Here is a 15,202-nt window from a genome sequence, read left to right as displayed (position 1 = left end):
TTGTTATTTGGATGGAGGGATGTCTCATTGGCTCTCACACCACATCTTCCTATATCTATAACAGTTTAAAGACGCTGCAAATCTCAAAACGTATGTCACCAAAACTTGATTTCATTTAATCATGTCAATTGTTCATTTTGAAACCACATGAAAATAAAAAAAATAATATCTTCTTACAGTCCACGTTTATTGTTAGCGATAGGTTACATGTAACTTTCATTATTTTATTTAATAGCCTTGAAAACAAATAACAATCTTGTTTTTTTTCTTTTCACGTTCCTAAATCAAAGACATATTGAACACAACCTGCACCTGTATGTGTTTTGAAAAATTTATTCCACAGGTATAATAAATTGCATATATATTGCAGATAGAAAACTGAAGCTGAAAGCATATATCACAAATTACATCTATATATCTTTGTTAGGGTATTGTACCGAATGCATATTATTAATTTCAATTAATGTAGTACAAATATTCGATTAAATGCGAATTTTGACTCATTATTCATGGTATTAGACCTATTATAGGACTTTATGTGAACAAACTTAAAATTTAATTGCTTGTGAACTTTGTTAAGATGTATGGCCAAGAATTGTTTTAAAATTGATATTAGATTACAATAAATATCCACAATATATGAAATGAAATTTATTTATCAGGACCTTTTCGTGCCCTTCTAATAGGAAGTGCTAAGAAGCATTTGCAATTGGTCTCTAATGATTTTTTTGTGCACTTCTCGTTTGTAAATAAAGTAAGATCATCATTATGTCATTTTTCTTTCAAAGTTGTACAATTGCAACTTAAGAATTTGAGAACTTCAATAAAAAGAAAATACAACTGTAATGCGAATCATGTACGCATTTTAGTTTAAAAGATCTTATATATAAAACGCTGATATAATTAAATTGAATACAAAACCATAAGAAACAAAGATAATGCCATTTCAGTAATATTTTCATGCGGGAATCAAAACATTAGTGTTAGTACATTTACATTTATTAATTTATAAACTGAAACGATAAAAATGGATGGGGTAAAACAAATCAAACAAATAATGATTAACACTGACAGAACAAATGATACGCAATACTTTCGATTTGGTACGATCAAATTTAAAACAAAAACAAAAACCAAATTAACAAATTTAACCATCACAGGTGCAACAATTTAGCAAAAGACAATTTCAGTTCATCAATTTGAACAAGTGAGAGGTTAGATAGCTATAAAAACCACGTTTAATCCATTATTTACTTCATAAGAATGCCTGAATCAATTCAGGATTATGACAGTTGTTATCCAGTCGTTTGATGTGTTTGCCCTTTTGATTTTACCGTTTGATTACGGACTTTCCGTTTTAAATTTTTCTTGGAGTTATTTGTTATATTTGTTATATTATTTTATACTGTTGTAAGCATAAGATGGGGTTATATAATTTTTTTTTATTTTGAGGCTGCTATATGTATCATTGACATACAGTCGGATTATTTACACTTCTTGAAACTTTAACAAAACATAATATAAGGTGATATTGGGTGGTAACAAAAACTATATATACTTTAAATTATGTACGAAAGAAATCATATATCAATTTTAGTCAAAACCTTGAAAGCATATCAGGTTCAAGGAGGTTTTTTTTCACTGTTCGTTTACCACATTAATAAATACATATATCAGCTAACCTACAGCAACACATGTATAAATCACTTTCATAGATCAGTGTAAATGTGGTGAATTGTCAAATGCAAGACGTGCCCCATTTTAAATGTCGAAAATTACTGTTGAAATGAATGAGGAATAACACGACGTTTTACTAAGTCGATATCAATTGAATTGTTGCCTCAAATATGACACTACGGCATGATGTAATTAAGGTCGATGGAGGAGATTATGCTTGCTGTTGTTTCTACATTAGTTGAAATCTGAAAAATCAAAACAAAAACATAGTATTAATTAATTATCTGCATATAGATACCTCGACGCATTCCTTTGACAGGCAAGCTTTCGTTTATAAGTTTATACGATTATTTTCTAATTAATAAAATCCATATTTATTTTGATTTTAAAGTATATAATGATATTGAAGTATGAGTTATAGGTACTGACGTTATTTGTCATCTTCATTACGTATATCCTGTCCTTTTATTTGCCTTTGTAAACTTATTAACTTTTGCTATTTTGATAATATTCTTGGTTTGCTACTTATAAAACGCGATTTTAGTATTGAGCTATAGTAATGCAATTAAAGCAATTAACCTTTAATTCCTTATAAGAGCTAACTAATTCCCGGAAAATGAGAAGGACTGAAACAGGTTCAGATCTGAGTAACAAACAAAACATACAAAATATAGAGTTTTTTTATTATTTAAATATATCAGTCACAAAATTTTAGCAATGATAACAAATAACTTAGATTTTAGTTGATACAAACATTTCCGAAATGAGTTTTTATTTGTTTTAAGTTATACCTATGCGTAGGAAATATTTATGTTTGTTTATATGTATCACTTTCTAGTATAGTGTTGTTGACCGAGACATATTTGGTGTAGTAACACCTTTCTGCCATATCTGCGGCATTAAAGTTGTGTCCTGGATGTTTATTTGTACTGTATTCCCGTCACGAGTATTGCCATTTCAGTGTTTATGTTAACATTGCCATATACGCCGGAGATTTGGCTAGCCAGGTACAACCCACCTTTGTTTTCTTAAAATATTCTGTAGGAAGTCTATATATGGCAGTTGAATGAATGAGTCCGTTTTAATGTATGTTGGCGTTTGTTTTTGCTGCTGTTCAGTGTTTCTGTTATTCCGTTATTTGTCTTGTTATCGTTTAATCTATTTATAAATACTTAACAGTGATTTACTTCTGCTTACTTTATTTGAAACAAACATTTGACAAAAAACATACCTGCTGAAAATCATCCAAGAATGCATGGACTTTTAAAGAGGGACGAAAGACACCAGAGGGATAGTCAAACTCATAGATCGAAGAAACTGACAACGCCTGGCGAAAAATAAAAAGACAAACAGACAAATACTAGTACATAAGACACAACAAAGAAAACTAAAGACTAAGCAACACGAACTCCACCATAATCTTGGGGTGATCTCAGGAGCTACAGGAAGTGTACGCAGATCCTGCTCCAAATGTGACATCCGTCGTGTTGCTTATGTTATTATAAATCCGGTAAATAGTCTTATTCGGTAGGTCACAATCTTGAAAAGGGAAGGGTATTGTAGTTTCGACATAAGGAAATATCCGATATCATATCTGTGAAACGGTTATTCCATAACGGTCAACCAACTCGTGATGGCGTCCGTAAAATTTACGAAGGGATGATTTCAACTTCCCCATTTGAAACTCTTCGTTAAATAGCTTCCTTGAGAGCAGCAATCTTCTATCAAGGAAATCATAATAGGAAATAAGAGCCCGAAAATATCGTATCAATTGCGAGATAAATACTCCGTATGTTCATGCAAACGATCCGTATTGCACAAAAGTACCAGTTAAAAGAAGAGTCTTCTTTCTTCTGTTTTAATTTGGAAGTGGAGATTTTTTCAAAATCTATTTATTTAACATTGGTTTGCGGATGTGTTTAAATGGTGTTTGTATCGTTTATAAACATTCTAGCTCTTATCTCATCAGGGAACATGTTCAAGACGCGTACGTGAAAACGCGGAATATATTGACAAAATGGCCAATATTGGGCAAGTATTTGACAGGTACCATAACTTTATCATAGTAATTGGTTTCATACGAATACCTATATATTCTATGTTACTTGCATAAAAAGTTATGGAAAGTAATTAACAGACGGCCCTATTTAAATAGTGTAAGAAATATAAACAAACAAATGAGATCATATAATTACTCTTTTGTGAAATAATTACCTTTAAATTGGTTTTCTAATCATCTTGTTCCATGTCATAATCTTCAGTTGAACAAATGATTTCAGGAACATGTTCTCAAAATGGTAGATACGTGATTGCAAAGAAAATAAAGAAATCAGATTAATTCATGAAAATCTGCCATTATAAGTATAACATTGAGTATCCTAAAAACAAAACTAATCCAAATGGCGAATTATATCAATACATGCTGTGAATATAGAATCATAAAAATATACAAATGTTTTGAAACCCTTGAATGTTTTTTATTGACGGAAAATGTATCTTTTTCGTTATAAATGAAATTGATTGAAACAAAATAGAAAAGACGAAATGTTTAAAACACTTAAATATGTTATGTTACGAACAGTTAAAGTGTTTAATTATATACAACAATGAAAATAATTCAACCAGAACAATCTGTCTAATATCATGAAATTAACAATGAAATCAAATAACAAATAAATGAATTGATAAAGTAATATTCAAACGAAAACAAATCAGCATGAACAACATATATTAACTCTTATATGCTTGCAATATTCTATATTTTCATATAAAGTAAATAATATTTATACAATCATTGCACCTTTTAAAAATGTATGTTATCAGATTTTGAATATATATTTTATTAATTGTTCAATAACGACAAAAGTGTTAACGTAATATTCCTACAAACATGCAATTTGATAATCAAACAAAAAAGCTGTTAATGTTAGTAGGTGACACGTATATAAGAATAGTGTGTTATATATTGTATCATAAGATGTTTAGGATTAATTAAATAATCAATTTTAGTAAATACATCGTTTCAAATGAAAATTGAGAATAACACCCTACTATCTTGTACATATGACATTATAACATGTATTCATCTTTAAATGAGACAATATTAAAACTATAATCAAAAGTGGATTTGCATAAACATTATTTTAATAACACATTCGAATGTAAATATCAATTTGAACTATAAGTACTCTTTTTTCCATATATGCTGTTTTTTATTTAAATGGTCTGAATAAATCAGAACAATGCAAGATCGCTCAATAATTTAAATATGTTCATATACATTTTCGCTATATATTAAGGTTTGCGTCTTTTACTGATAAATGTTACGATTGATGTCAAGGCTTTCCATTTCATAGTTTTTTTTATCAATTAGTCACCTTAATTAAACTGCTTACCAGGACAATAGGTTGGTTGTTTGCTGTCACAAACACACTGAGCTGTTCCATTGATTGGTTCTACAAAGCAGTTTCCAAATCCACAGTTGTATGTCGTACACTGACTTTCTGTTGAAGTTCATATCAAAACATAATGTCAAGTTGGAAATATTGTCTGTGCCAGTGAGATTTACTACTTTAAAGTTCAATGGCAGTATTTGACAACCGTTCTACGGTGATTCGAGATGCACGTATTTTATGTTATGTTATCAGATTTCAAATTGAAACATTTAAACATATGCACCGTAGAATGAAGAAGGTAATGCCTGTTGCTTATATTCTGCATTTTCCAACTGATGAACTCACAAAAATAGTTATGCAAGAATATTTTACTTAAACTAGAGTGAAATATGACTAACCAATAGAGTCCATAATGATAACTTGAATTCCCAATTAAAAAAAAAATACATGGTCAATATGATCATAATTTTCTAAAGTAATGCATTATTTTTCTGTTCAATTTTACCTACCATAAACTTTTTTATTTTTATTTTTGATATCGTGTACAGTTAGTACATAACGTATTGTTGTTATCATTATCATTCATTATAGAAAATTACTAATTGCTGAATATAGCTTAAAACATTTTTTTGTAATCAACATGATCAACGTGAGCAGGAATTTTCTAAAAAGAATATTGGTAATTTCAAAGTAGCTTTATATAAATATAAAAACTAATGTGTTCACCTAGACAAAATTCGCCAGTCCATTGTCCAATACAGTCACAAACAATTTTTCCTTCCCCGCTCGTGATACATTTTCCACCATTAAAGCATTGACAATTATCAGCTTAAATGAAAATATATCAACTTTATAAAAATGAATTATGATGAAAATTGCGTTTTATATTATACAATTGATAAATCTGTAGAATAGAGTGAGAATAGTTTGCAAGTTGATATGCCTGGAATCTTTGAAAGTTGATACATCGTATAATAATATGTCTAGTGGGTTGATAAAGCCTTGACACATATATGAAAAGAAAATAAAAGGTTGACAGAGACTACTTGTGACATTATGTCAGTTTCACTATAAAACATGCAAATAATTGTGTTTAACAAAATTATAAAAAAAAAAAAATTGAAATACTGATATTTCTGATTTAACGATGTTAACTCCAGTATTAGCATTCTTATTAGAATAAATAAGTGAAATGAAATGATAAGAAATACTTTGACGGAATTTATATGATATAAACTGTTCGACCAATATGCTGGGAAGTAATTTATTGTTAAGAAACCAAAACTACCTTTACTTAAAAAAAGTTCCATCATCAAATTTGAATATATTTACTATGGGCATTGCAACTTATCATATATTTTTATATTTCTAAAGATGCATTTGTGTGAAATAATACTTTGAAATGTGGAGCCATCAATCGTTTTGAGTAAAAATGATATGAACACTGATCAGCAGGTAATTTATATTATTTGAATTATGAAATATGTAACACCAAATATTCTTAATGTTATGTTTGCATTGCTAATGATTTATGTTTTTCACCATATCATTGTGTTTTTTCGTTACTAATTTTACTTTTTCTTTATGTAAGTTTGAGATGAATGGCAAAGGAAAAAAATAAAACCCACAAGGTACACATTTATTTGTACTAGATAGGGAATCTACTCAGCAGTTTTTATTTGTGTTATGTTAAGTTTTTTATATTTAATTATTCATTATTCATTTTATCATAATGTATGTAGGGTGGTTATCACAGTGTACAAAAAGAGCGTCATAAAAAATACATGTTGTCTCTTTGACACATTCCCCATTTCCATTCTCAATTTTATGTACAGGTTTACTTAGCCGTGTTTGGCACACCGTTTTGGAATTTTGCGTCCCCAATTCTCTTCAACTTGTTTGGCTTTATAAATGTTTTGATATGAGCGTCACTGATGAGTATTATGAAGACAATACGCGCGTCTGGCGTACTAAATTATAATCCTGGTACTTTTGATACTATTTACACCACTGGGTCGATGCCACTGCTGGTGAACGTTTCGTCCCCGAGGGTATCACCAGCCCAGTAGTCAACACTTTGGTGTTGACATGAATATCAATAATGTGGTCATTTTTATAAATTTCCTGTTAACAAAACTTTGAATTTTCGAAAAACTAAGGATTTTCTTATCCCAGGCATAGATGACCTTACACGTGTTTGGCACAACTTTTTGGAATTTTTGGTCCCTAATGCTCTTTAACTTTGTACTTGTTTGGCTTTATAATATTTTGATATGAGTGTCACTGATGAGTCTTATGAAGACGAAACGCGCGTCTGGCGTACTTAATTATAATCCTGGTAATTTTGATACTAAACATGGTTGCTCTCATTATGTTTCAGAATTATCTGATAGTATGTAGTATCTAAATTTAGTGCGGTTAGTACTTTTTCAAAACATTACGCCGTTCCTGTAATAGAATGAGACATATTTAGTTCAGGTATATGTGTCTGTGCGTTCTTTTGATTCGTTTTGTTCGTTTTACAGTTCGACCGGTATCAGGATGAAGGGTTTTAATTAAAGTAGTTGACCATAAAGATAGGGCATATCAACCTGCAAGTTCGTAAACCTTTTTTGTATGATGTGAACTGTTTTAACCATATGCAACACCATAAACTGATCGAAGAAATATAATTCGAGTAGAGCATCTTCTCTTATGGAGGCATTTTGTCTATATAACAGAATTTTGGGTATGGTGTACTATATGCTAATTTTGATGTAGATTATCTTTTCATTGGTGTGCAGAGTTGAAACAAAGTACAATTGAAAATGTGGAATGTGTCAAAGAGACAACACCCCGACAAAAGAGCAGAAAACACTCAAAAGCCAAAAATAGTTCTTCAACAAGCGCGAAAATCCCAGACTTCAGCTGGCCCTTTAACAAAATATATGAACAAAACCAGAGGCTCCTGAATTGAGACAGGCGCATTCATGAAGCGGTGTTAAACATGTGTAGTGATATTTCAACCCTCCGCTATACCTCTAGCCAATGTAGAAGAAAAAAACCACAGTAATACACACAGTAAAAAAGAATAATTAGCAATAGGAAATTAAAAGTCATCTCATTTATCATAACTTTTTTATCAAGTTTCGCAAAAAATATAGATGTCAAGATCCCGGTAAGAGCAGTTATCATTGTTGGTATGAGCTTTAGTTCAGTTCAGCATGAAACAACTGTTTTGTGTACATACTGAAGTCGTCAATACATCATCCAAATATCTAAAAGTGTTATTAAATGTTTGTATCAGATGTTGTTTTTCGAGGGTCTTTGCTGATTTAAGTCATAAATTGTAACCGATAACAATATAGAAATAGGTCAGCAATCAGTGGTGCACATTAAGTCTCGTTTGGAATTCCGATAACTTGACGATATACGGAGTCTCAATTGCGAACACACATTTTATCTAGTAAAAATTCAAGCGCAGTTATAGTATCAAAGCAGGTCCAATTGACAAAGTTCTTTTGTTTGTTGTTACAAAAAAATGACCTTAAAGAGTTTGAACATACATATTTGCATTCTGACATTTGAAATACCCATTTGATTAGGTGTGTGAATTTTTTCTTAACAATATTATGAGGTAAAGTGGTATATAGGTAAATCAGAACTTTGAACAGTTTTGAAATCACCAATGAAAGCATGCAAATAATTAAGTACTTCCAACAAATTTTGACACACCAAATAATATCAATTCCACTATTTTCATTGTCTCGAGACCTGTCTTAGTAATTTTTGTGTTCTTTTTAAACATATATTTCTTTTTATCTTTGGTTGTTCGTGTGTGTAAATGGTGTCAAGACTTATGAACCTGTCAATGTTGTTTTCTTTTAAAAGATATAATTATCTTGATAGAGTAGACACATGATTTTTACGAATTCAAATTTCTTATTTAAAAGTAATTAACTAGTTCATTTCCTTATATAATATAATCACTCATCTTAAGTACTATTTGTTTATATTACTTACGATTACATTTGTCCAGCTCAGCCGATCTCAGAGAAATAATAAATTTTCCGTCGCTACATTGAGCACTTGTTCCAATAGATGGTCTTTCAATTATCCAGGACCAAAATGGAATTACACCACAATCACAGTTAATTGGATTTGAACCAAGGTTCCTGCAAGCATAAATAGTATATGCAAAATTAACTGATGTTATAAAGTTCATGGGTAATAGTGGCAGACAAGAAAAACCTAATGAATAAGAGGGTATTTTTGATGTTTTTTTTACATTAATTATAACATTTATTTCCAGAATTGAATAAAGATAGAAATAAAACTCACAAAGATTGATGTCGAAAACACACAGAAACTAGAAAACGCTAATTTTACGCTATATGAATCTCATGAAACATTGTAAAAGATTACATGTACCTAGAAATGCTGCAATTTAACCCATTTTATGACTTCTCAAAATATGTGTCTAGTGATCAGTAATAGTAAAGGAGCAATACATTTGCATAATTGATTATGCACGATTCTTTTTGCAAAGATGTTCATTATGGTTGAATTGTTTAGCATTTTGTAATTTGGACATCTCAAAGCTTACTTTACGGTATGGTACATGTTTTTCATATTGTTACTTGTTTCTGCTTACATTCAGATCCTTTTTTTTGTAATAGTCCTTAAATCTTGTGTTATCATGCATACGAATAAACTGTCTTATTATTATGAAACATCCACTCATTTGCACAAGCTCAAACTATTTTTAAGCAACAGATTCTCATTAGGTGTTGGTGTGTGTGTGTTTGTGTGTGTGTGTTTGTGTGTGTGTGTGAATTTTTTGTTTTAACAAACTTACAACGTTGATAGATGAGTTAGGTTTCCTAGAGCATTTTCCTCAATTAGACTTATGTTGTTTCCGCTTAAATCTCTGGAAGTAATATGTTTATATACTTAGTTTTTTTAAACATAATTATAGAGGAGCTTATCAAAAACAGTTTTCAAGAGAGGAAGAACAATCTCCGAAATCATATTTGATACCAATGAAATCACGTTCTGTGTTGAAGGTCAAGCTAGTCGATGAACATGTTTTTTCACGCCAATGATTAGAAAGCACTTTTTTAAAGTAGGATATACGTGATATATACTCCATAAACAGGCGCTGATCGAATGTTACTTCATAGATTAGGGAAACTGCACAATTGGACAGCATAATCATACTTTAGAAGTTTGTCTTAATATGAGACAAAATCTATTTTAGGTATTATTCATTTTGAATATGGTAAAGGTAAGTTCAGCACAGTCACTAAACAATGAATTCTCAAGTGAGTTATCCTTAATTAGCTGAATAGAGGACCGTGGATTAATACAAAGGATAATACAAGTTTTCTTGCGTTATTTCTGAGTAACTCATATTTGTTTTCTTCGTTGGAGATGTAAATGTTGACAGAGAGAGGGGCTCTATTACTGTCATATATCAATGCCAATTGCCTCATATTTTTGTTTTTCTTCCAACGTCACAAACAAACTTAAGGTTTTAAAGAGCCTGTGTTGCTCACCTGCATCATCAACTATTGGCATTTCGGTAAAAATCTTCATTAAATGGGAACACTTTTAACGTGGTCTAGATTTAATTTACAGTTTCAGTTATGTTAACATATTTGTAGACCCTATCCTGCTAGTTTTCTGTTTCTAAATTTTTTATCTATCGATTATAGTTTTTGAGATAACAGCATCAATATCATTAAAGATAAGGAACAATAGATCCGATAGCTAGTTTTATTGGTATATGTTGCCATGCCGATCATTTGTGCAATTTAAAGTTTCATTTGTAACAGTTTAAGATCTTAGACAAAAACGTAAAAAAATGGTAAACGTCGTCACTTAAGGGCAATAACTCGAATAAGCAGTCGTCTGACGATTTTGGTCCTGATGGCTTATTTGTTTATTATTTTTAGCTGATCATAACTGCTATTCAATGTTTCCGTCTATATACTTTTCCAGATAATAGGGAACAATTGTAAAATGCAAAAGAAAAACGTTATGAAGAGCAACTTTTATCGAAAGTCGTCTGACAGTTTTAACATGTTTAACTCAAATGGACAATTGGTACAGCTCAGCATCTTATCATTGTGGCTCCTGGAGTTAAATTTATAAATTTAAAATTATAATCAAACTTGCATTTTACCCCTATGTTTTGTTTTATTAATGTTGGCCTTACTGGTAGGCAGACACGGGCATCGGCCACAAATTGTAATTAATATACCATAATTATAAATGAGGTTACGTTTGATTGAGTGTGTCTCCGTGGTTTCAGAGGAGAAGACTTTTGTAAAATAAAAAAAAAAAAAACGATGACGACGGAAGACGACGGGTGACGGACGCTAAGTGATAGGTTAAGCTCCAGTGATCTTTCAGTGAGCTTATAAAAAAGAAAGCAGATTGATGACGTCAATTACAGAGAATTTTCATTTTATCTGTACCTAGAAAAAACTTTTATCTTTATACATAGACCAATCCATTTAAACTTTGATTAAAACTTTTACATCTGTGTTAAAATTCATAATGTTAAATATCAGGAAATTGTAGTTTTCCCTCAAACTACAAAAATTGATACACACGAAAATAAATGATTCCACAGTAATAGATTATGCTGGTCCATGTTCACGCTACACAAACTTCTTTAACAGTTATTGAAATTGAGAATGGAAGTGCGGAATGTACCAAAGAGACAACAACCCGATCATAGAGCAGACAACAGCAGAAGGTCACCAACAGGTCCTCAATGCAACGAGAAATTCCCGCACCCGGAAGCGTCCTTCAGCTGTCCCGTAAACAAATATATACTATAAAAAAGAAGATGTGGTATGATTGCCAATGAGACAACCACAAAAGACCAAAATGACACAGACATTAACAACTATAGGTCACCATACGGCCTTCAACAATGAACAAAGCCCATACCGCATAGTCTAGCATATACTAGTTCAGTGATAACGAACGCCATACTAAACTCCAAATTGTACAAAAGAAACTAAAAGTTAAAATAATACAAGACTAACAAAGGCCAGAGGCTCCTGACTTGGGACAGGCGCAAAAGTGCGGCTCGGTTAAACATGGTTATGAGATCTCAACCCTCCACCTATACCTCTAGCCAATGCAGAAAAGTAAACGCATAACAATACGCACACTAAAATTCAGTTCAAGAGAAGTTAGAGTCTGATGTCAGAAGATGTAACCAAAGAAAAAAACAAAATGACAATAATACAGCAGTTAACTGACATGCCAGCTCCAGACATCAATTAAACTGATATAAAAATTATGTCTTCGTCATATGAATATCAGGCACAATCCTTCCCGTGAGGGGTTTAGTATCATGCCATCATAACATATATGAGAAGAACATAACCCGTGTCATGCCAACAACTGTTTTTTTAATAAATGTGTTTAGTTCCGATGCAAAGGCCCTATAAGTGAATCCATATTAACGGCAAAATATGCAATCTTCAATGACTGACAACAGTATCGTAACTATATCCCTTCTTAATAAGTCTATTTAAAGGTTGTATCTTTACAATAATAAAACCGCATAACATTCTTGTAAATTTTGAATGAAAACTTTCCTTTTTTCATATTATTTTTAACAATGTATACTGTGTTATATTCACAACTCTGATTTTTTGATAGATTATAGACTCGCATGCACTGTAAAAGTCCCTGCCAAGGCTCCCAGTCTCTCCAATTGCAGTTCATCAGATTTTTGTGGTTTTTTTTTTATCTTGATTTGTTTCATTCCAATCCATTTACAAGATTGAAACATTTAAACACTGCTGCTGTCCTTGCCAAGTAACGAATATTTTTTTTTGCCTTTGTTTCAAATTTGAGGATTTATTACATAAATTATAGTGAATATAAGATACTTACAGACGATAAAGCAATGGAAGATTAACAAATGTGTACTCTACGATTGATGTCAGCTCATTGTTGTGTAGGTACCTAGTAAACAAACGACAACATATGTTGTTGTTAAAATGTATCAGGATTGATGTTAAACATGTTAAACATTTAGAATAATGATTTCAGTTGAATAATTCATTTTTTATAGGTAAGTGTTATCAGGAAGTCGATCAAACATGAAATGAGGTATACAGCTACATACAAAATTCAAGACAGCTGTTTAGTACATGTACTGTGTAAAGTTCAAAATCATTTGCCGTATTAGTAAGATCTCTTTGTGCGTTATAGCCTATGATATTGTTCTCCCACAAACGTGTTTTTTGAAAGAACAGATATAGGCATAGCGACGTACGCAGACAATTCCGCTTAAACGTCTGCTTTTGACTGCTCATTCCCATGTCATCACCTACTGTGTTTACGATTTCTCTATGCCTTTCTCCACATAACAGCAGTATATGGTCGTTTTCATTACTGCTGTGCGATTTTCAATTTATTTGAAAACTATCCTAATTTGGTTGAACTATTGAGACTGATAAGCAAATAAAACATAAGTGAAATTGTTGAAAAAATGATGAAACAACTAAGCTGACTGCTAGTAGCAGAATTTTGTTACAATATATGAATATTTTTGAAACAAGTTTTTTATTCGTATGTAATGTCCGTTTGATTCAGTAAACCATATGGGTAAATTCATAGAGACTAACATAAAAGAATCGTTGTTTTATATACGGTAACCAGAAAATTGAGTGTTATCAATCAAAAGTCTATTTTTGGAAATTTCATCTTTAAAATCTAAAAAAATTTCAAAGATTTAAAGAAGTGATGTAAAAGACCATGCATATAATGGAAATAAATACAAGTTAAACATATAGGTTTTCATTACTTACAAAAACTAATAACAGTAAATTAATCGGCGAAGCACGAATTTGTCCGGTAATAGCAATTGATATTTGAACAAAACGTTATATTGAAGGCAAACTGCCAAAAACGGAATTCTACAATGTAGGAATGAACACTTATATACTTTAGTCAAGACACTATATGTCATAAAACAAGTCGAATGTATCAAGGCGATACTCAAAATTCCAAAGAAAAGCTGACATGGCGTGGCAAAACATAAAAAAGCGAAGAAAAAAAGACATACAAGTCCACAAAACACTAAACGATAAACTACAGACTGAGCAACAAGACCCTCACTGAAAGCATATTGCCCTAAAGGATGAAAAATAACAACATATCAACATGATCAATGCGTTGAAAACCTTTTTTGTTTAGTATTTTTCGAGTTTCAAGAATTTCTATTAACTGTTATCATTGCACAAAGCTTCAGCTTAGAATAAGTAGCAATATATTAATATACTTACAGGTATTGAAGCTTTGGTAGATTGACAAAAGCTAATTGTTTTATTGTAGATATTTCATTGTTGTGGAGTTGCCTTAAAATATAAAATATTCTTGAAAGACACCTGTCAGTCAGAGAAATGTAAATGAGCATATTAAATATCTGTCAAGCATACAGAAATTGTTGCAATTTGTCAACCTTTTACTTTTGTTTGTTTTGTTTTGTTGAGGGAGAAATAACAAGCTATCAACGGCCGTACAGAACATTTTTTTACATGAATCAAAAGTGGATTATGAGTTGTCAATAACGTCATAAATTGTTATGAATGAAGCTTTTTCTTGATTATACATTTATTGATAATGCTCTTCCCTGTTGGGCTGATATCTACTTTATAGTTGATATAAATGTAGACGTCAATAGTTTACTCCAAATCAATTAATAGAGCTCAATACATATTAAAATTAAAATGGCAATGCCTCATGAACTTTTGTTTCTAAATGCAGTTTTGAATAGTTTGAACAAGTCTTCCAAAATGCAAACTACATTAAGTCTACGTCAATGGACGTACAATTGGATTTTTTCTGGCGCATTTCATATCCAAAGGAATCGAAATGGCTTTCATACTTACAGCTGATACAAATTTGTAATGTTGGCAAACGTATTACTCTCTATAGCCTGTATCTTGTTGTTATGAAGATAACTGGAATATACAAATATTTGCAACAGCAGTTATCAGTGTTCAAATTCAATAAATCGACCAAGAAGAAATATTAAAGGAGAAACATCTGGCGCATCGATATATATATATATATGTAAAAACCGATGGACAAAATCTGGTTTAATAGCTAGCTAC

The 15,202-nt window shown here is 31.1% G+C and overlaps 1 protein-coding gene across 2 annotated transcripts in view; it reads right to left on the bottom strand.

Moving 5' to 3' along the window:
• Positions 1-3,913: 3,913 nt before the first annotated feature.
• The window catches only part of LOC143079904 (uncharacterized), an 86,720-nt gene continuing 75,431 nt past the window's right edge, over positions 3,914-15,202 (bottom strand). For both annotated transcript variants that reach the window (XM_076255531.1, XM_076255533.1), the window contains 7 exons: positions 14,978-15,049; positions 14,372-14,443; positions 12,975-13,046; positions 9,910-9,981; positions 9,075-9,226; positions 5,799-5,900; positions 3,914-5,180 (listed from right to left, as the gene is read on the bottom strand). In XM_076255531.1, the coding sequence (XP_076111646.1) occupies positions 5,056-5,180; positions 5,799-5,900; positions 9,075-9,226; positions 9,910-9,981; positions 12,975-13,046; positions 14,372-14,443; positions 14,978-15,049 (667 nt within the window). In that variant the 3' untranslated portion in view covers positions 3,914-5,055. The remainder of the gene's footprint in view (positions 5,181-5,798; positions 5,901-9,074; positions 9,227-9,909; positions 9,982-12,974; positions 13,047-14,371; positions 14,444-14,977; positions 15,050-15,202) is intronic.

This window comes from Mytilus galloprovincialis, chromosome 6 (genome assembly GCF_965363235.1).
Source record: "Mytilus galloprovincialis chromosome 6, xbMytGall1.hap1.1, whole genome shotgun sequence".
Taxonomy (NCBI): Eukaryota; Metazoa; Mollusca; class Bivalvia; order Mytilida; family Mytilidae; genus Mytilus; species Mytilus galloprovincialis.
This window is presented reverse-complemented; position numbering and strand designations above follow the sequence as displayed.